At 40.6% G+C, this 14,099-nt stretch overlaps 1 protein-coding gene across 1 annotated transcript in view; it reads right to left on the reverse strand.

Annotated features, from left to right (window-relative positions):
- The window catches only part of LOC104512262 (potassium voltage-gated channel subfamily KQT member 1-like), a gene marked incomplete at its 3' end in the record, with an annotated part of 67,280 nt that overhangs the window by 33,666 nt on the left and 19,515 nt on the right, over positions 1 to 14,099 (reverse strand). The window contains exon 2 of the mRNA XM_010155180.1: positions 10,019 to 10,109. Coding sequence (XP_010153482.1) covers positions 10,019 to 10,109 — 91 coding nt within the window. The remainder of the gene's footprint in view (positions 1 to 10,018; positions 10,110 to 14,099) is intronic.

Consider the following 14,099-nt stretch of genomic DNA (forward strand, 5'->3'; position numbering starts at 1 on the left):
TTATCATTGTATCACTTCATTAAAAAGACCTGCGAAAGGTCCTAAGTGCTAATGTCGTGTGGCAAAGCACAGATTTAGAGTTAAAAAAAAGCAGGAAATGCACAAAAGCAGGAAATGGATAAAAATTCTGCCATATTTGCTTTCTAATTGCTTTGATGGGATGGAGAAAATGCCCTCAAACCTATTAGAATACATACACTTATCCATAAATCATAGACTAAATTAAACTAACATACCATGCAGCCTAATTTCTACTCTGCTAACAGATTAAAAATGACACAGTATTTTATGACATGACTGCATAATTTAAATAGGAGAAGGGACAAAAGCAGAGACAAAAATAAAGGAACAGGAGAGTTCCTCCACTGTAGACAGGAAGAGTGCATCCTCTTTAGAAACAAACATTTTGAAAATAGTTTCATCAACTCACTACTTACAAAAAAGAAAAGCCATCCTGCAGTCCAGTTCAGAAACTGAGTAGTTAAATACACACACACCTTAGCTGGCTGAAGTAAGCTAACTGAAGTTTGGACATTCTGAGAAGCCTAGCCTATATATACAGTAGGAGGATGTGTTCATGGCATATGATGCAGAAGAAATCATTATTCAAAGCCAAAACCAAGGAGTGACTTCAAGAAAGACACAGGACAATGTGACCCACCTACAGCCCAGAACTCTTTCATCAGATCCACCCCTTAAGCCCTGACTCCTAAACACAGCCACAGCATGAGCCTCTCTCCTGAAAAGCATAAGGAGCAGCTAATGTGGGAGCTCCTAATCCTACATCTCAGCATTTTCTCCAAGGGGATTGGCAAACACAGGAATGTTAATGAATGCTACATGCTAATTGTCTTCACCACACGAGGACTGCTGGCAACCAAGCAATGTGAGAGGGCAGTGAGGGCTTACAATAGAGGCAACAAGTGACGAGCCTGGAAACAAGTCTTTAAGGGTACTGCATACCCACTACTACTAGTGGTACCCATACCACTATCCAACTACAGGTGTTAATGTGTTTGGAAGATATGCTGTTGCTTTTTCCAGCAAAGAAACATCTCAGAGGAGAGTGGATGCATAAAGTCTTTTTCCCAAAGGAAGAGGCACCACAGGAGCTGAGCTTGTCTACAAAAACCCACTGGAATCCAGGATCCAGCCCTGCTGAAACAGGGAAGGTAATCCCAGCTAAAACACTAAGACTGTCCATCTTATTTGTGGCTCTGCTGCAGAAAGCATCTAGGACAGCACATGTCCTTTAAAGTCTTATCCCAATAGCTTGAGAAAACTACAGTAGGAAACCACCCGTCAGGAGAATATGACTAGAATGTAGTGACCCCTGGTGAGAGCAAAAGAAAAGGGTCAGAAGCACTTTAGCTATTTTAATAAATAATAGTTTTGTAAGCAAGTTTTCCATTTTGTATTGAAAACAGACCATTGTCAGAGATACAACAGTGAAATAAGAACTTTTGATCCAATCCAGTATATCAATTCCTACAAGAGTTTGCCATTACCACTTAGCCTGAAAATGTTGCAGTGATTTCACAAATGGATTATTTACTCTAAATTGGAAAGCACATTAAGAAAAACAGTATTTCCTATCTCTCCTTCATTCCAATTGCAATGGAATGTAACAATAAATACATGATGGCATACAAGTAGAAATTAAATTAATGAAGTTAATTAATATGATTTTTAACAAAAACATTCTATTTTCTCAGTCAAGAACACTCTTGGTATTCTTAAATTTAAAAAGAAATTAACATCAACTTATTAAAACAGTGAAAATTTTCCCTTTTACCTACAACACTGTCATTATACAAATTGATTTGTTGTGTTGGGTTACTCATAGTGTGTAAAAACATCATTTGTATGATAAAAATAATATTCTGGTCTCATTTTTAGAACAGGAAAATTAGTGAAATTACTCCATGGGCTAAGAAACTCTCATCCTGCAAGGTCTTTTACAATAAAAATAAAATTCTGGTTTTTGTAAACTACCATGGTGACCTCTCCTGGTAGAAAAACATATGACTTCTCACCATGAAAACACTCAATCAGATTAATCCTCAGAGGAATAATTACACCTGGCCCACTTTATGGTTTATTTTTTAAAGCCATATCCTTACAGATCTAGATGCCATTTACTAATCAATACTGACACAGAAACTACTAGGTCACTAAGAAAACATTACAGCCTCCTGCTGTATAGGCAAAAGCCTATACAAGAAGCTTTGGCAACTTTTTTAAAACTAATTTTTCAATAGAATCATCTAGAGTAAGATCAAATAATAACTGTATATATTAGGGAATTAAAATCTGGGACAAAGTTGAAGGATAAAATGTTACCTAAAGTGACATAATGAAGGCAGCATGAAAAAAATAGAAAGACATAAGCACATGCATGGTTCACTGAAAACAGAAGTTTTTTCCTTTTCTGACATAAAATTTTTGAATAAAAATAACTTCCATATGGACTTTAAGTGAAAATACTCTACTTTTTAAACTTTTACTCTCAGCCACTTAGCTGCTGGGATATTGGACTCAGACAATTTCGAGGTTTGCCTATGGTCAAGCAAAAATATTTTGCTAATACATGAGCAAATCTTTGAGACTAGCTCAAGATATCCTTTGCTTTGAACAACCACCAGATAATATTTACTGGTTAAAATATAGAAATCTGTTGCGTATTATGCATACACAGATGAAAGAAAGTTTTATATGACAAGAAGCAGACATGTCCATGTAAGTTTGATAACCCGTCAGAGAAGAAAGTGGCTGAAGAAGAAACATAACTTTAAACACTACAGTAAAGGATATTTTAGAGGATCTTTGAACAAGGAGTATAAAAGGAAGACTTCCATACAGGTTACAAATATTGAGTGTCAAAAAGAACAGTTAAGCAAGCAGTATTTTTGTAATGAAAGACATCATAAGCAATCAGCATGGATTTGATTGCTCTGTTGAACTCACAGGGGAAATTTCAACAAGTGAAAGCAAAAAGAAGCAAAATGGCTAGAACTCTGGGAAATACGGTCAATGGAAAGAGAGTTGACCCATGACAGGGATCCAAGGTAATGATAAAAGTGCATATGTTTATTTTAAGAACAAGCAGATTAAAACCAACTCTAGTATTCAAAGACTAACTGTTTCTTCTTTTAATTATTCATTACCAAACGATCTGTAAATATATTAGTGAGGAACTGAAACATGGTATCACTTCAAGCAGGTAGGGTTTCCAATTAAAAATAAATAATACTATGCCTCTTCTCTCCATTTCTCAGTATGCGCATTTAGAAAGAATCTGATATTAAAAAAAGAATAACAAGCAGCAGGTAGGGATGATGGAACAAGAAGACAGTTGTCAGGTTTTGCCTTCTTCAAGATGAACACTCTTCAAGAGCCAGGTTCCTGTCAGAAAAGTGCACGGGGACACAGCTCTGCAGATCGGGCAGGAATCACAAACTCATTCTGCACTCGGTGACACAGTGTTTAAGGAGCACTCATGAAAACCACTGGGAAGGGAGCAGATAAACACAAGTAACAATTAGGAGTCAATGCTATCAAAGACAGAAAGTGAACAGTGTTGACTCAAGATTAAGTACTGACTGTAGGAAAACCCATAATCACTGTTCTTTATTTGTATTTGGAAGAAGTTATTAAAAAGACAAGTGAACCCTGACAAATATCTCCATGAGTGCCAAAAGTGTCTAGAGAGTAATTAAGTAGAGGGAATTAAAAAAAAAAAAAAGAAAAAAGATAGCATTTAGCAGGTTTTCTTCTTCCCTGTTTTTGCCAAAAGCATTAATCCATTTTTGTAAAGCAATTTTAAACCTTTTCCAAACTTCTAATGCTTATATGCCTGTTGGGAACAGGATTTACCATATGGTCCACATAGAGGCAAGACAGCCTCATTTCCTCTGCTACCCTCAAATTGTTACTCTTAGAACATGCCATACACGCCAGTTACCTACGTACTGGTACCCGGGCATGGCATGATAATTTGCGAGGCTGTAGCCCAAGTTCATAAACACCACCATGATCAGGATCATTTCAGAAACTTGGTTTTAATATACAAAAGAATAGGTTCTCTCTTTTCAGCAGTCCCAATTACAAAGCTTCCCGTAGTCATCCCTCACTCACACTGCTCTTTTGGCTCAGTATGCTGCTCAGTTTTGCCAATTATTCTGGTGATCAAAATTAAGGATTTCTTAGGAAAGTACCTGCACCAATACTTAGGACATGAGATACTGGAAGAAATGCACAGGGAGATCAGACAGGACTTCAAAGAGGCATGACAGACTTCTTCCAGAAGTCAGGTATTAAGCATTTAACGGACCAAATCAAGATCTGACAACAGGCCACTTAAGGTGACATCATGGGAGACGTTTGTCACAGACCACATGATTAGGATACAAAGGCAGACAAAGTCTTCTTTAAACAACTCATGAAAGTTTCTAGATCATGACTTGGTACTTACAGAGGACTTTAATTCAGCTAGTACCTATTTGAAGAGCCATACAGTGAGATGCAAGCAATCTGAGAGATTTTTGGACTGTTTCAGAAGTAACTTTCAGATTCAAGTATTGAGTGGGCAACAGGGAATAAAACACAGCTGGGTCTGCATTTCAGATATACAAGGAAAAACTTGTTGAGGACATAATAATCAATGACAATGTCTTGGATGTTGCATCCAAGAAATAATGTAATTCAAGATCCTGCAGGGACTATAGACCTACCCTTCAGGAGAACAAACTTCCAGTTATTAACTGAGCTGATAGGTGGGATCCCATGGGAGACGGCTCTGAAGGGTCAACAAGCTCAGGATAGATAGCAGGTTTTTAAAGCCAACCTCTTCCAAATACAAGGAAGTGATGACAGCTAATGACAGGAGAACAAGGGAAGTAATTATCCCCCTTTACTTATCACTCATTAGATTACACCTGTTTTTCCACCACTACAAGACTGATAAACTGGAGCAAGTTCCACATAGGGCCATCAAGGTGGTCGTGGTGTTGGACCACATACCTTATGAGGAGAGGCTGAGGGAACTGGACTTGTTCAGCCTGGAGAAATGAATGCATGGGGGACTTCTGAGCTGCCCCTCAATACATACAAGGAGGTTATTGAGAAGATGCAGCTAGGTTCTTACAACAGTGAGTGCCAGGAAGATGAAACAAAACAGACCATGGTAGAGGGATGAAAGACAACAAACCAAAATTTAAACAAGGGAGGTTCATGTTGGATACAAGGAAAATCTTCACCATGAGGGATGGCTAGGCTTTGCAACAGGCTGCCCTGAACAGCTATGCAGTCTCCAGCACTGGAAGTCTTCAAGACCTGACGGGATAATGCCCTGAGCAACCTGGTCTGACCCTGCTTTGAGCAGGAGGTTGGACTAGAGACCTGCCGATGTCCTTTCCAGCCCGAATTATTCTCTGACTCTATGAAAAGAAGAAATCACCAAGGCACATGCGTTTCAAAATTCTGTGAGATCCAGCTTTTGCACACTATGACAAGTGGTGATGCCATTCCCTCCCCTTATAACTAAAGTGGCCACAACTATTTTGGAAAACCCTATTTGCCCTTCCTGCTTAGACAATTCCAACGTCTGCAGGAGCTGAAGATAGGGGCAGGCAGTGCAAGTTTAGAAGGCAATTGGTGATGTAGTATTCTCTTAAGTGTTGCAAACATTTTATTCACAACTGTGGCCTGTTCCATTGTGCTTGTTTCCCCAGACACTGTACAAGATCTTTCTCTTGCAGCAGATCTTAAATGCTGGTGGATAGGCAAGTGAAAAACTCCCAACAATACAGATCCAGGACCAAGGAATGCAGGGGAAACTAGAGATCCCTTTTCATATCACACTAAATGTAGCAATCTGAATAAAAAACACCAGCAAACACTATTAAGCTTTGTGGATTGTGAAATAAAATGTAAATTAATGTTCTACCTAGAAGCCTTGTGATCCATTTTAAACACTATTTGAAACTCAAAGCTTCTCTCTGCAAGTAATCAGGATGAATTATGTATTTCACTATCCATTTTGTTAGTGTTTATCAGCGTGATTCATTGTGCCAATCCCACAGTCAATTCCCTCATTTGCTGGGTCGTTAAACAGTCAGAGGAGAAAACAAAACCAGCCAGTAATTAACAAAGCCATACAATGTATGCATATGAAAAAATTAAATTAGATTCTCTCAGGCAAAGCTAGCAAAAATCCTCCAAAGAGTGGCAGTGGATACGCAATATATTTGGTAGTATGAGAACAAAAACCTCCTTCAAATTACATCTTTTGCAAGTTCAAGACAAGCAATTTCACCAGTCCTACTTCCATGGAAGTAAACTGATTTTACCTCAGTGATGATCAGATGGAGATTTACATGTTGTCTTTTTTTCATAAATGCAAAGAAGAGAGGTTTCCTTTAAGCCCAAGCAAGTACATCAAATAGAGCAATTTACAGCATTTCAGGAGGCCCATCAGCCTGTGTCACGAGCTGTGGCAATGCAATGTCTTCCATAATCTCACAGATGACAGACTGGCCTTAACATTCAAACACAGAGCCAGAGTCATATTTTTTTCCCCCTAAAATTCACTTGAATTTTCAGAGAATTGAAAACATGTGTTTGGGGTGGAGGGGGAGAGTAAGGGTTTGAGACTTTTGTTTATTTTAAGTTCCAGCAACTGTTTCTTCAGCCCCCTTTTTCCTTTCACATTACAAACACTGCTTTGGCGGGTCTCCTTGAAATTACATTCTCTCCTAGGTATATTCACATAGCTTGTCTGAATGGTGATAGGTTTCACACTTGACAAGACATTATCTTACACCACCCAGATATATTAAGAATATTAAAAAACTAATTCTTTAAAACACAAGACTTCAGCAGCTTAGCACACATCTGCAGCTACACCTGTTATTAATGTGCCCTACCTACCCTAGTGACACATAATATCCAAAACTGTATTTGGCACATTATCTCCCACTCTCTAAGGCAATGCAAATATATTTGTGTCTGCAAGTATCAAATGCTATCCTGCTTGTCAGGACTTACCAACTTTCAACATTACCTTTTGAAGGTGATCCTTCCCAACTGCTAATCTACCTCGATATATGAAAAGCAGTTTTTCCACAAGTGGGAAAATACCACAAGCATCACATATGAGTATTTATTTGCTACCGACACACTAACAGAAAAGAACTAATTTAATTAGCTGTAAAAGCAATCTTTCAGGTGTTGTAGTAGAATTGAGTTTATTTCAGAATAAACTCCAAAACTCACAGTTTTAAGAGAAATCCTTTCTAGGCAAGTGAATCTACAGTGCTGAATCTGCAAGTGAATCTGTGCTGGCCATTTCTACGAAGGAAGTTAAGGAAACAGCAGAAAGGAAAATAAACTCAAGAAAGTTATCCTACAGGGTAAGGTTGTAACATAAGGTGGCCAAGAAATTGTTCTAACACTGCCAATGACTATGTATGATTCATTTTTTAGATGATAACATCACTTAAAAATAGCTGGCAATGCTATGTGGGCACTATATGAACTACACATCTGTCTTCATCTAGTGATTTTTTGTCCAACAATAACATGTGTCTGCACATGCACATACCATCTGCACAAAACCAATCAGCTAAGCATTGAATCCTTGTCAGTATTACTGTTTCGGGTGGTGGTTATACTGACCTATAATCACTCTACATCTTTCAGTGAGTATGAGAAGACTACGTATGATTGGCAGAATACTGCACTTTGTTTGACACTGAATATGGCTTAAAGGCCAAGCAACATTTGTTACAGGATTAACAATATCCAAAATCCAAAAATAACTCAGGGATCCTAATGATGGCTTAGTCAATTACACACAAAAACTGCATATACTAGTGTAGTCTAAGCCATGGGAAAACAAATAAGTAACTGATATTTATTTTCAAAGCAGATGGAAACCCAAAATCTGTCACATTAGACATCACCACTTAGCAAAAAGAAATTACGAGAAGAATACTGAGATTATCACATACTGAGATCAGAGGATTTGAGTAGCTAAAATACAGATGCTGTGAGCAACAGTTTTAAAGTGATTTACTCCATTTTCATCAAGAATGCTGCATAACCATTCTTAATTTTCTACAGGTGAAGAGGGGCAGGAAGGAACATTGTCTAGAGTCCTCATGCAAATTATTTGTACTTTTATTTCCCACCCACTTCAATTTAACACTTAAAAATATTGTATTTATGTTGCAACAGTTTACAGATGGTTTCTGGATGTGATTTTGCATTTTTAAGGGTCTTAATAGCTCAGGACTGGTGACATAGTTCAGGCACATATGGTCCATAAATTAGCCACGCAAGCCAGTGATAAAAAAATTGCTTCCTGCATACTATCAAAACAATAAGCAATCTCTGTATACCTCCAAGTGAGCAGACTTTTATATCAGAACATCTGTTGTTCAAATTGCTACTTAAGATCCTAATAGCAAGAAAAGGATATTAGGTAAGAAACACAATGTCTTCATGCATTTGCAAAATACGACATACAAAACTTACTGTATGCTCAAGAAGAAACTGGCACCCTAGAGGATTGCTAACAGCCACAACAGCGAACAGCACCAACTTCAAAGCCAAATCACTAACGCACAAAAGTGTAATAGATGATCTTCCTACCTCTTCTATATACTGGCAAACTAGTCTGACAGAAATCACTTACCCCTGAGATTTAGATACTGCTGAAGAACATGGTTGTTGGCCAATTTTTAGCATTAGACTTAGAAAACATGTTTTTAACATACATTCCTGCCTATAGAACTTCTGTTCCACACTGCATATGACTGATGAATACCAGTTGTCTACTATAATAGCTACAGGGTACAGTTTCATACCTTCTGAAAAGAAAATATATAAATACTGTTAATCTATCAAGTACTCTCATAGTTTACAGATCTAGAAAATAATCACCCCCATTAAATTATGACCTTTCTTTAATGAAAGCAGGTCATATTTTAAATGTCCTGGTAGGATGCTTCCCATGAGGATTTCTAACAGTTATCCAATGTTAGTATTTGAAGTTTGCTGACGACACCAAGCTGTGTGGTGCGGTTAACACACTGGAGGGAAGGGATGGCATCCAGAGGGACCTGGACAGGCTGGAGAGGTGGGCCACTGCCAACCTCATGGAGTTCAACAAGGCCAAGGGCAAGGTCCTGCACCTGGGTCCGGGCAATCCCAAGCACAAGGACAGGCTGGGTGGAGGGCGGATGGGGAGGAGCCCCGAGGAGAAGGACTTGGGGGTACTGGTAGATAAAAAGCGGGATATGAGCCGACTGTGTGTACTGGCAGCCCAGAAAGCCAACCGTATCCTGGGCTGTATCCAGAGCAGCATGGCCAGCAGGGCAAGGGAGGGGATTCTCCATCTCTACTTTGCTCTCATGAGATCCCACCTGCAGTGCTGCATCCAGTTCTGGGGCCCTCAATGAACAAAAGATATCAATTGGTTGGAGCGACTCCAAAGGAGGCCACCAAGATGCTCCAAGGGCTGGAGCACCTCTGCTATGAAGAAAGGCTGAGAGAGTTGGTCTTGTTCAGCCTGGAGAAGAGAAGGCTCTGGGGAGACCTTACAGCACCTTCCAGTACCTGGCCTACAAGGAAGCTGGGGGGGACTTTTTACACAAGGGTCTGTAGTGACAGGACAAGGGGTAATGGGTTTAAATTGAAATCAGGGAAATTTAGATTACATATCAGGAAGAAGTTCTGCATGGAGAGGGTGGTGAGGCACTGGCCCAGGTTGCCCAGAGAAGCTGTGGATGCCCCATCCCTGGAAGTGTCCAAGGCCAGGCTGGATGAGGCTTGGAGCAACCTGGTCTAGTGCAAGGTGTCCCTGCCCATGGCAGGGGGGTTGGAACTGGATGGTCTTTAAGGTCCCTTCCAACCCAAAACATTCTGATTATATGATTTTATGATCTCCCTTGTTCACCCAAAGCAACCTAGATTTTTTCAAACTGACTAGAGTCTTTCCAAAAATATCACTTACCATCCAGAAAAGTGTTCCAGTGGCAAATTCAGAATAATGCTCTATAGTAGACAGCACACTGAATATTAAACAAATCAGAACCAAGAGAAACCTGTAAAAAGAAAACAGTGTTTAGTGACTCATCATGTTCAACTGTAAATCTAGATCTAGTTTGGTTGACCCATTCTCATAACTTCTTTCATCACAAGTCCTTTGTGTTTAATCAGTTCATTCTTCTTAGTGAAGTGAATATCATCATTGTGCATTCAATAACTTCTAAGAAGCATGGAATAAAAATGGCAGAAAGGCTGAAAACACTTAAATCAATAGGTAAAACTCACCTTATCAAGTATAATTTCCCATAGAAGCTTGACATAGGGAATGTTTCACTGATTGCTATGTAACTTATGTGCTGCAGTAGGAAGGTATCATAATTCATAATGCATTAATTAAAGTAGAATTGGGGATATGACTGGAGTGAGGAACAGCAACTTCAATGAACGATATTCCATTTAATATATTCCAAAAATTCAAACCCTACATAAATAAGAAATAAGGAGCTACTACCACAGTATTTCTAGTACCATCATTCAGAAGAAGACAAAAGTTCAGAAATCTTAAAATATATATCCCTGTCCCCAAAAATGATCTAAAAAAACCGAAATTGAAAATCAGGAGAATTGTGAAACAAAATGTGCAATTGAAGCCTTGTTGATTAAATTCTTAAATGCCAGCAGAATAACCATTACTTTGATGCATACTATCTACCATTGGTAACTTGTTAAACATTTAAACAAGCAGTAAAAATAAATGATGTATGAGGAACTCTGATGGACAGACCAGCAACATAGACTTCCGATATGTTTGAATTACACCATCTCTTAAGGTCATACCAAAAATAAAAGAAGAAACCAGAAATTTCTTCTTTAACCACCAGAAACTTTCCCTCTTGTGTACCAGTTCGTCCAGCTGTCATTTCCTCTGATTCCATGCCAAGAGGCAGTATACAAACTCCTAAACTCCCAAACCAGTAACTGAAACCTTAACAGTCCTGCATGTGATGAGGTATTTTTCCAATGAGAAACCTCTCTGAAGAAGGTGAACACCACTGACAAGGCTAGTGCAAGAACTTCAAAGCAAATGACAGACTAACAGCCCTGGCTGGTGTACTATTACAATTGTGAGAGTTCAGCAAACAGATACAAGCACACTAACTATACTTAGTGTGCTTTTGGTGGCTTTTATATGACAAATACAGGAGGAAGAATTTTTCTGGAAGGGCAAAAATTCATGTTCAACCTACACACCAGTCGCAAGGTGAATTCCATAGGAGTCTATCCAGGGACTTGCCCTGGTCAACATTTTTATCAGTGTTCCAGAAAAGGAGATGAAACGCACCCCACCGAGTCCACATGTGACACTAAACCAGGGGTTCAGTCAATAAACCTGAGTGCAGAGCCACGGGTTAGAAGTGCCTGGACAGGCTAAGGAACAAGCCTACAAGATTCTCATAAAATTCAACATGAACAAATATCATGAACATGGTATGAGGCAGGCCAAACCTATCTCAGATTAAGTCTGCATGAGCAGGGGAATGTGCCACTACCCTGATGGCAGGGCAAGCCTTGCCCCTCCTGCCCACCATGTTCCCAGCTCCCCACAAGTCCTCTACATCTTCCAGTCACATCATCTGTTCCCTTCACCTCTTTCTGTGCCCAGGGGATGCCATTTTATTTTACATATATATATTCAAACTGGGGATAGAATATATATACTAATATCTCTGTATATATATACAGATGTCAGGGAGCAGTGAGAGTGAGGCTGCTCCATTAAAGTCAGGCACCAAGGGTGATAACAGCACAGGCAAGGCCATCCCCTAACTCCCCAGAATGCAGATTTGCAATACCTAAGGAGGGCCAGGATGGTGAGAGCAATCAGATCCTTCAGCCTTCCAGTGATTTGTCACACAAGGTGAGGTAGGAAGCAGGTCCAGTGTCCATTCAAGAAACCCAGGCAAGAACAACAAGGGACATGACTGTAACACAGGTCCAAGGTCTGTCCAGGACATGGGGACTGGTGCAAGACTGGAGACAAAGCTACCTACAACACAGATTCAGGTTTAGCACTTGAAAAGAACTGCTTGTGTACAGGAACACTCAGAGTACACGTTTACCTCAGATGGAGGGTAGACTGAGCTAATAGTCTTCATGCAGTACATTCAAACCACAACTAGAACTGGGGGAAACTGGAGAATGCTAATATCTATGGAAACACGTGGCCCCTTCAGCTTTCCTTTTCCTCTTGTAGGAATGCTTCAGATTTTTAGGCTGCTTCAGGATCCCCAGGAACACTGAACAGAGGATAATGAACACTGAAAACAATTCTTATTTCATTCTCAATTCACATAACTGGTGTGCTTGGTCCAGTCATTCACACACTGCAAGTCAACTGCATGTAAGTGCTAACACAGGCAGAGAGACAGCTGTTTCTCAGCTGCCACATAGACAACAGCTGATTTTGTTCAAGCCTAAAATAGGATTTGAAGATAGAAAAAAAATCCTGCTTAATATCTAAAGTCAAAGGGAAAGCAGGATGCAAGAAAAACTGAAGGAAACAAACTTCTTACCAGAAAGGTTTGGTTTCAAAGAACAAAAAAAGGATAAAATCCTCATCTTTTTTATGTGGTTGTTTCTTGAAACCAACATAAAGTCCAAATCGAGCATATGACCCTTTTTAATAAAACTGAATAATCAAACATTACATTAAGTTAATCTATACACTTTTGCAGATAACAGAGTATGAATGAGTCTAGTTCAACAATATCAAGCAGCTAAGTTAGCATGTTTATAGTTAATATTTTAACACTCCCTAAGACATTTGAGCATGGCCAGCAGTTTGAGGGAGGTAAGCCCTCTCCTCTGCTCAGCATTAGTGAGACTGTGCTGGGAGGACTGTCCCAGTGCCTACAGGCAGGGGCACCAGGGGAGCAACTCTGGCAGAAGGGTACCCAGGATGGGGCCATGTCTGGGGGATATGGCCTGCATGGGAAGGCCAACAGCACATCCCATAGTGCAGGAGCAGCCTTTCTCTCTGTCAAGGAAAATAGCCTACAGGAACAGTTCAGGGAGACTAGTCCTCAGCCTGTCAGCCCCCTGCCCTTCCATAGGGGAGCATCATCCGATGCATAGAAAGCTCTGCTTGGTGTGGAGCCACATATGTTCCTCCCCTTGGGGTGGGGACTAAGCCATATGTGAAATCGTAATAGCCTCCTGTTGTCACCAACAATTGCAATGAAGCTATTTCCAGGCTGAAGGGCCTCCAGCAGCGGTGGGAGACTACCACAGGGATCTGTATCCCTTCCTGCTCAGCAAGGGTTTCTGGCAGCTATGAATCAGATGGGGTGACTGTGGGAGAGGAGAAAGGACAGGCAGAGGAGGACGAGAAAAGTGGAGAAATCCACGAGGCAAATGACCTTCCCTCTTCCAAACAGCAGCAGCTCTGCAGCCCGTCTAAGACAACTCACCCCAAGACAAGGTTTTGATGGATTTTGATGAGCTGGAGGGGTAGCCACTGGCACAATATGTCACCATGGCTGAGATTCCCCCAAGAGGAAGCAATGGATGACCCTGAAAGACAGCCACCACCTCTCCTCCTCACCAGCCTGGGCCCAGCTCCCCCAGGAAGCCCACCATGGCTTAGTCAACACCCACCTGCAAGCCCAGGCACACTGTGCAGCAGTGGCAAAGGCCCTTCAAAGGCCCAGCAGGTCGAGGGAGGTGATTCTGTCCCTGTACTCTGCTCTTGTGAGATCCCACCTGGAGTGCTACGTGAGGCTGTGGAGCCCTCAACATCAGAAGGATATCGACCGGTTGGAGCGAGTCCAGAGGAGGCCACGAAGATGATCAGAGGGCTGGAGCACCTCTGCTGTGATGAAAGGCTGCAAGAATTGGGCTTGTTCAGCCTGGACAAGAGATGGCTCCAGGGAGACCTTATAGCACCTACAAGTGCCTGAAGGGGCTACAAGGAAGCTGGGGGGGACTTTTTACAAGGGTCTGTAGTGACAGGACAAGGGGCAATGGGTACAAATTGAAAGCGGGGA

This window comes from Eurypyga helias, unplaced genomic scaffold (assembly GCF_000690775.1).
Source record: "Eurypyga helias isolate BGI_N326 unplaced genomic scaffold, ASM69077v1 scaffold987, whole genome shotgun sequence".
Taxonomy (NCBI): Eukaryota; Metazoa; Chordata; class Aves; order Eurypygiformes; family Eurypygidae; genus Eurypyga; species Eurypyga helias.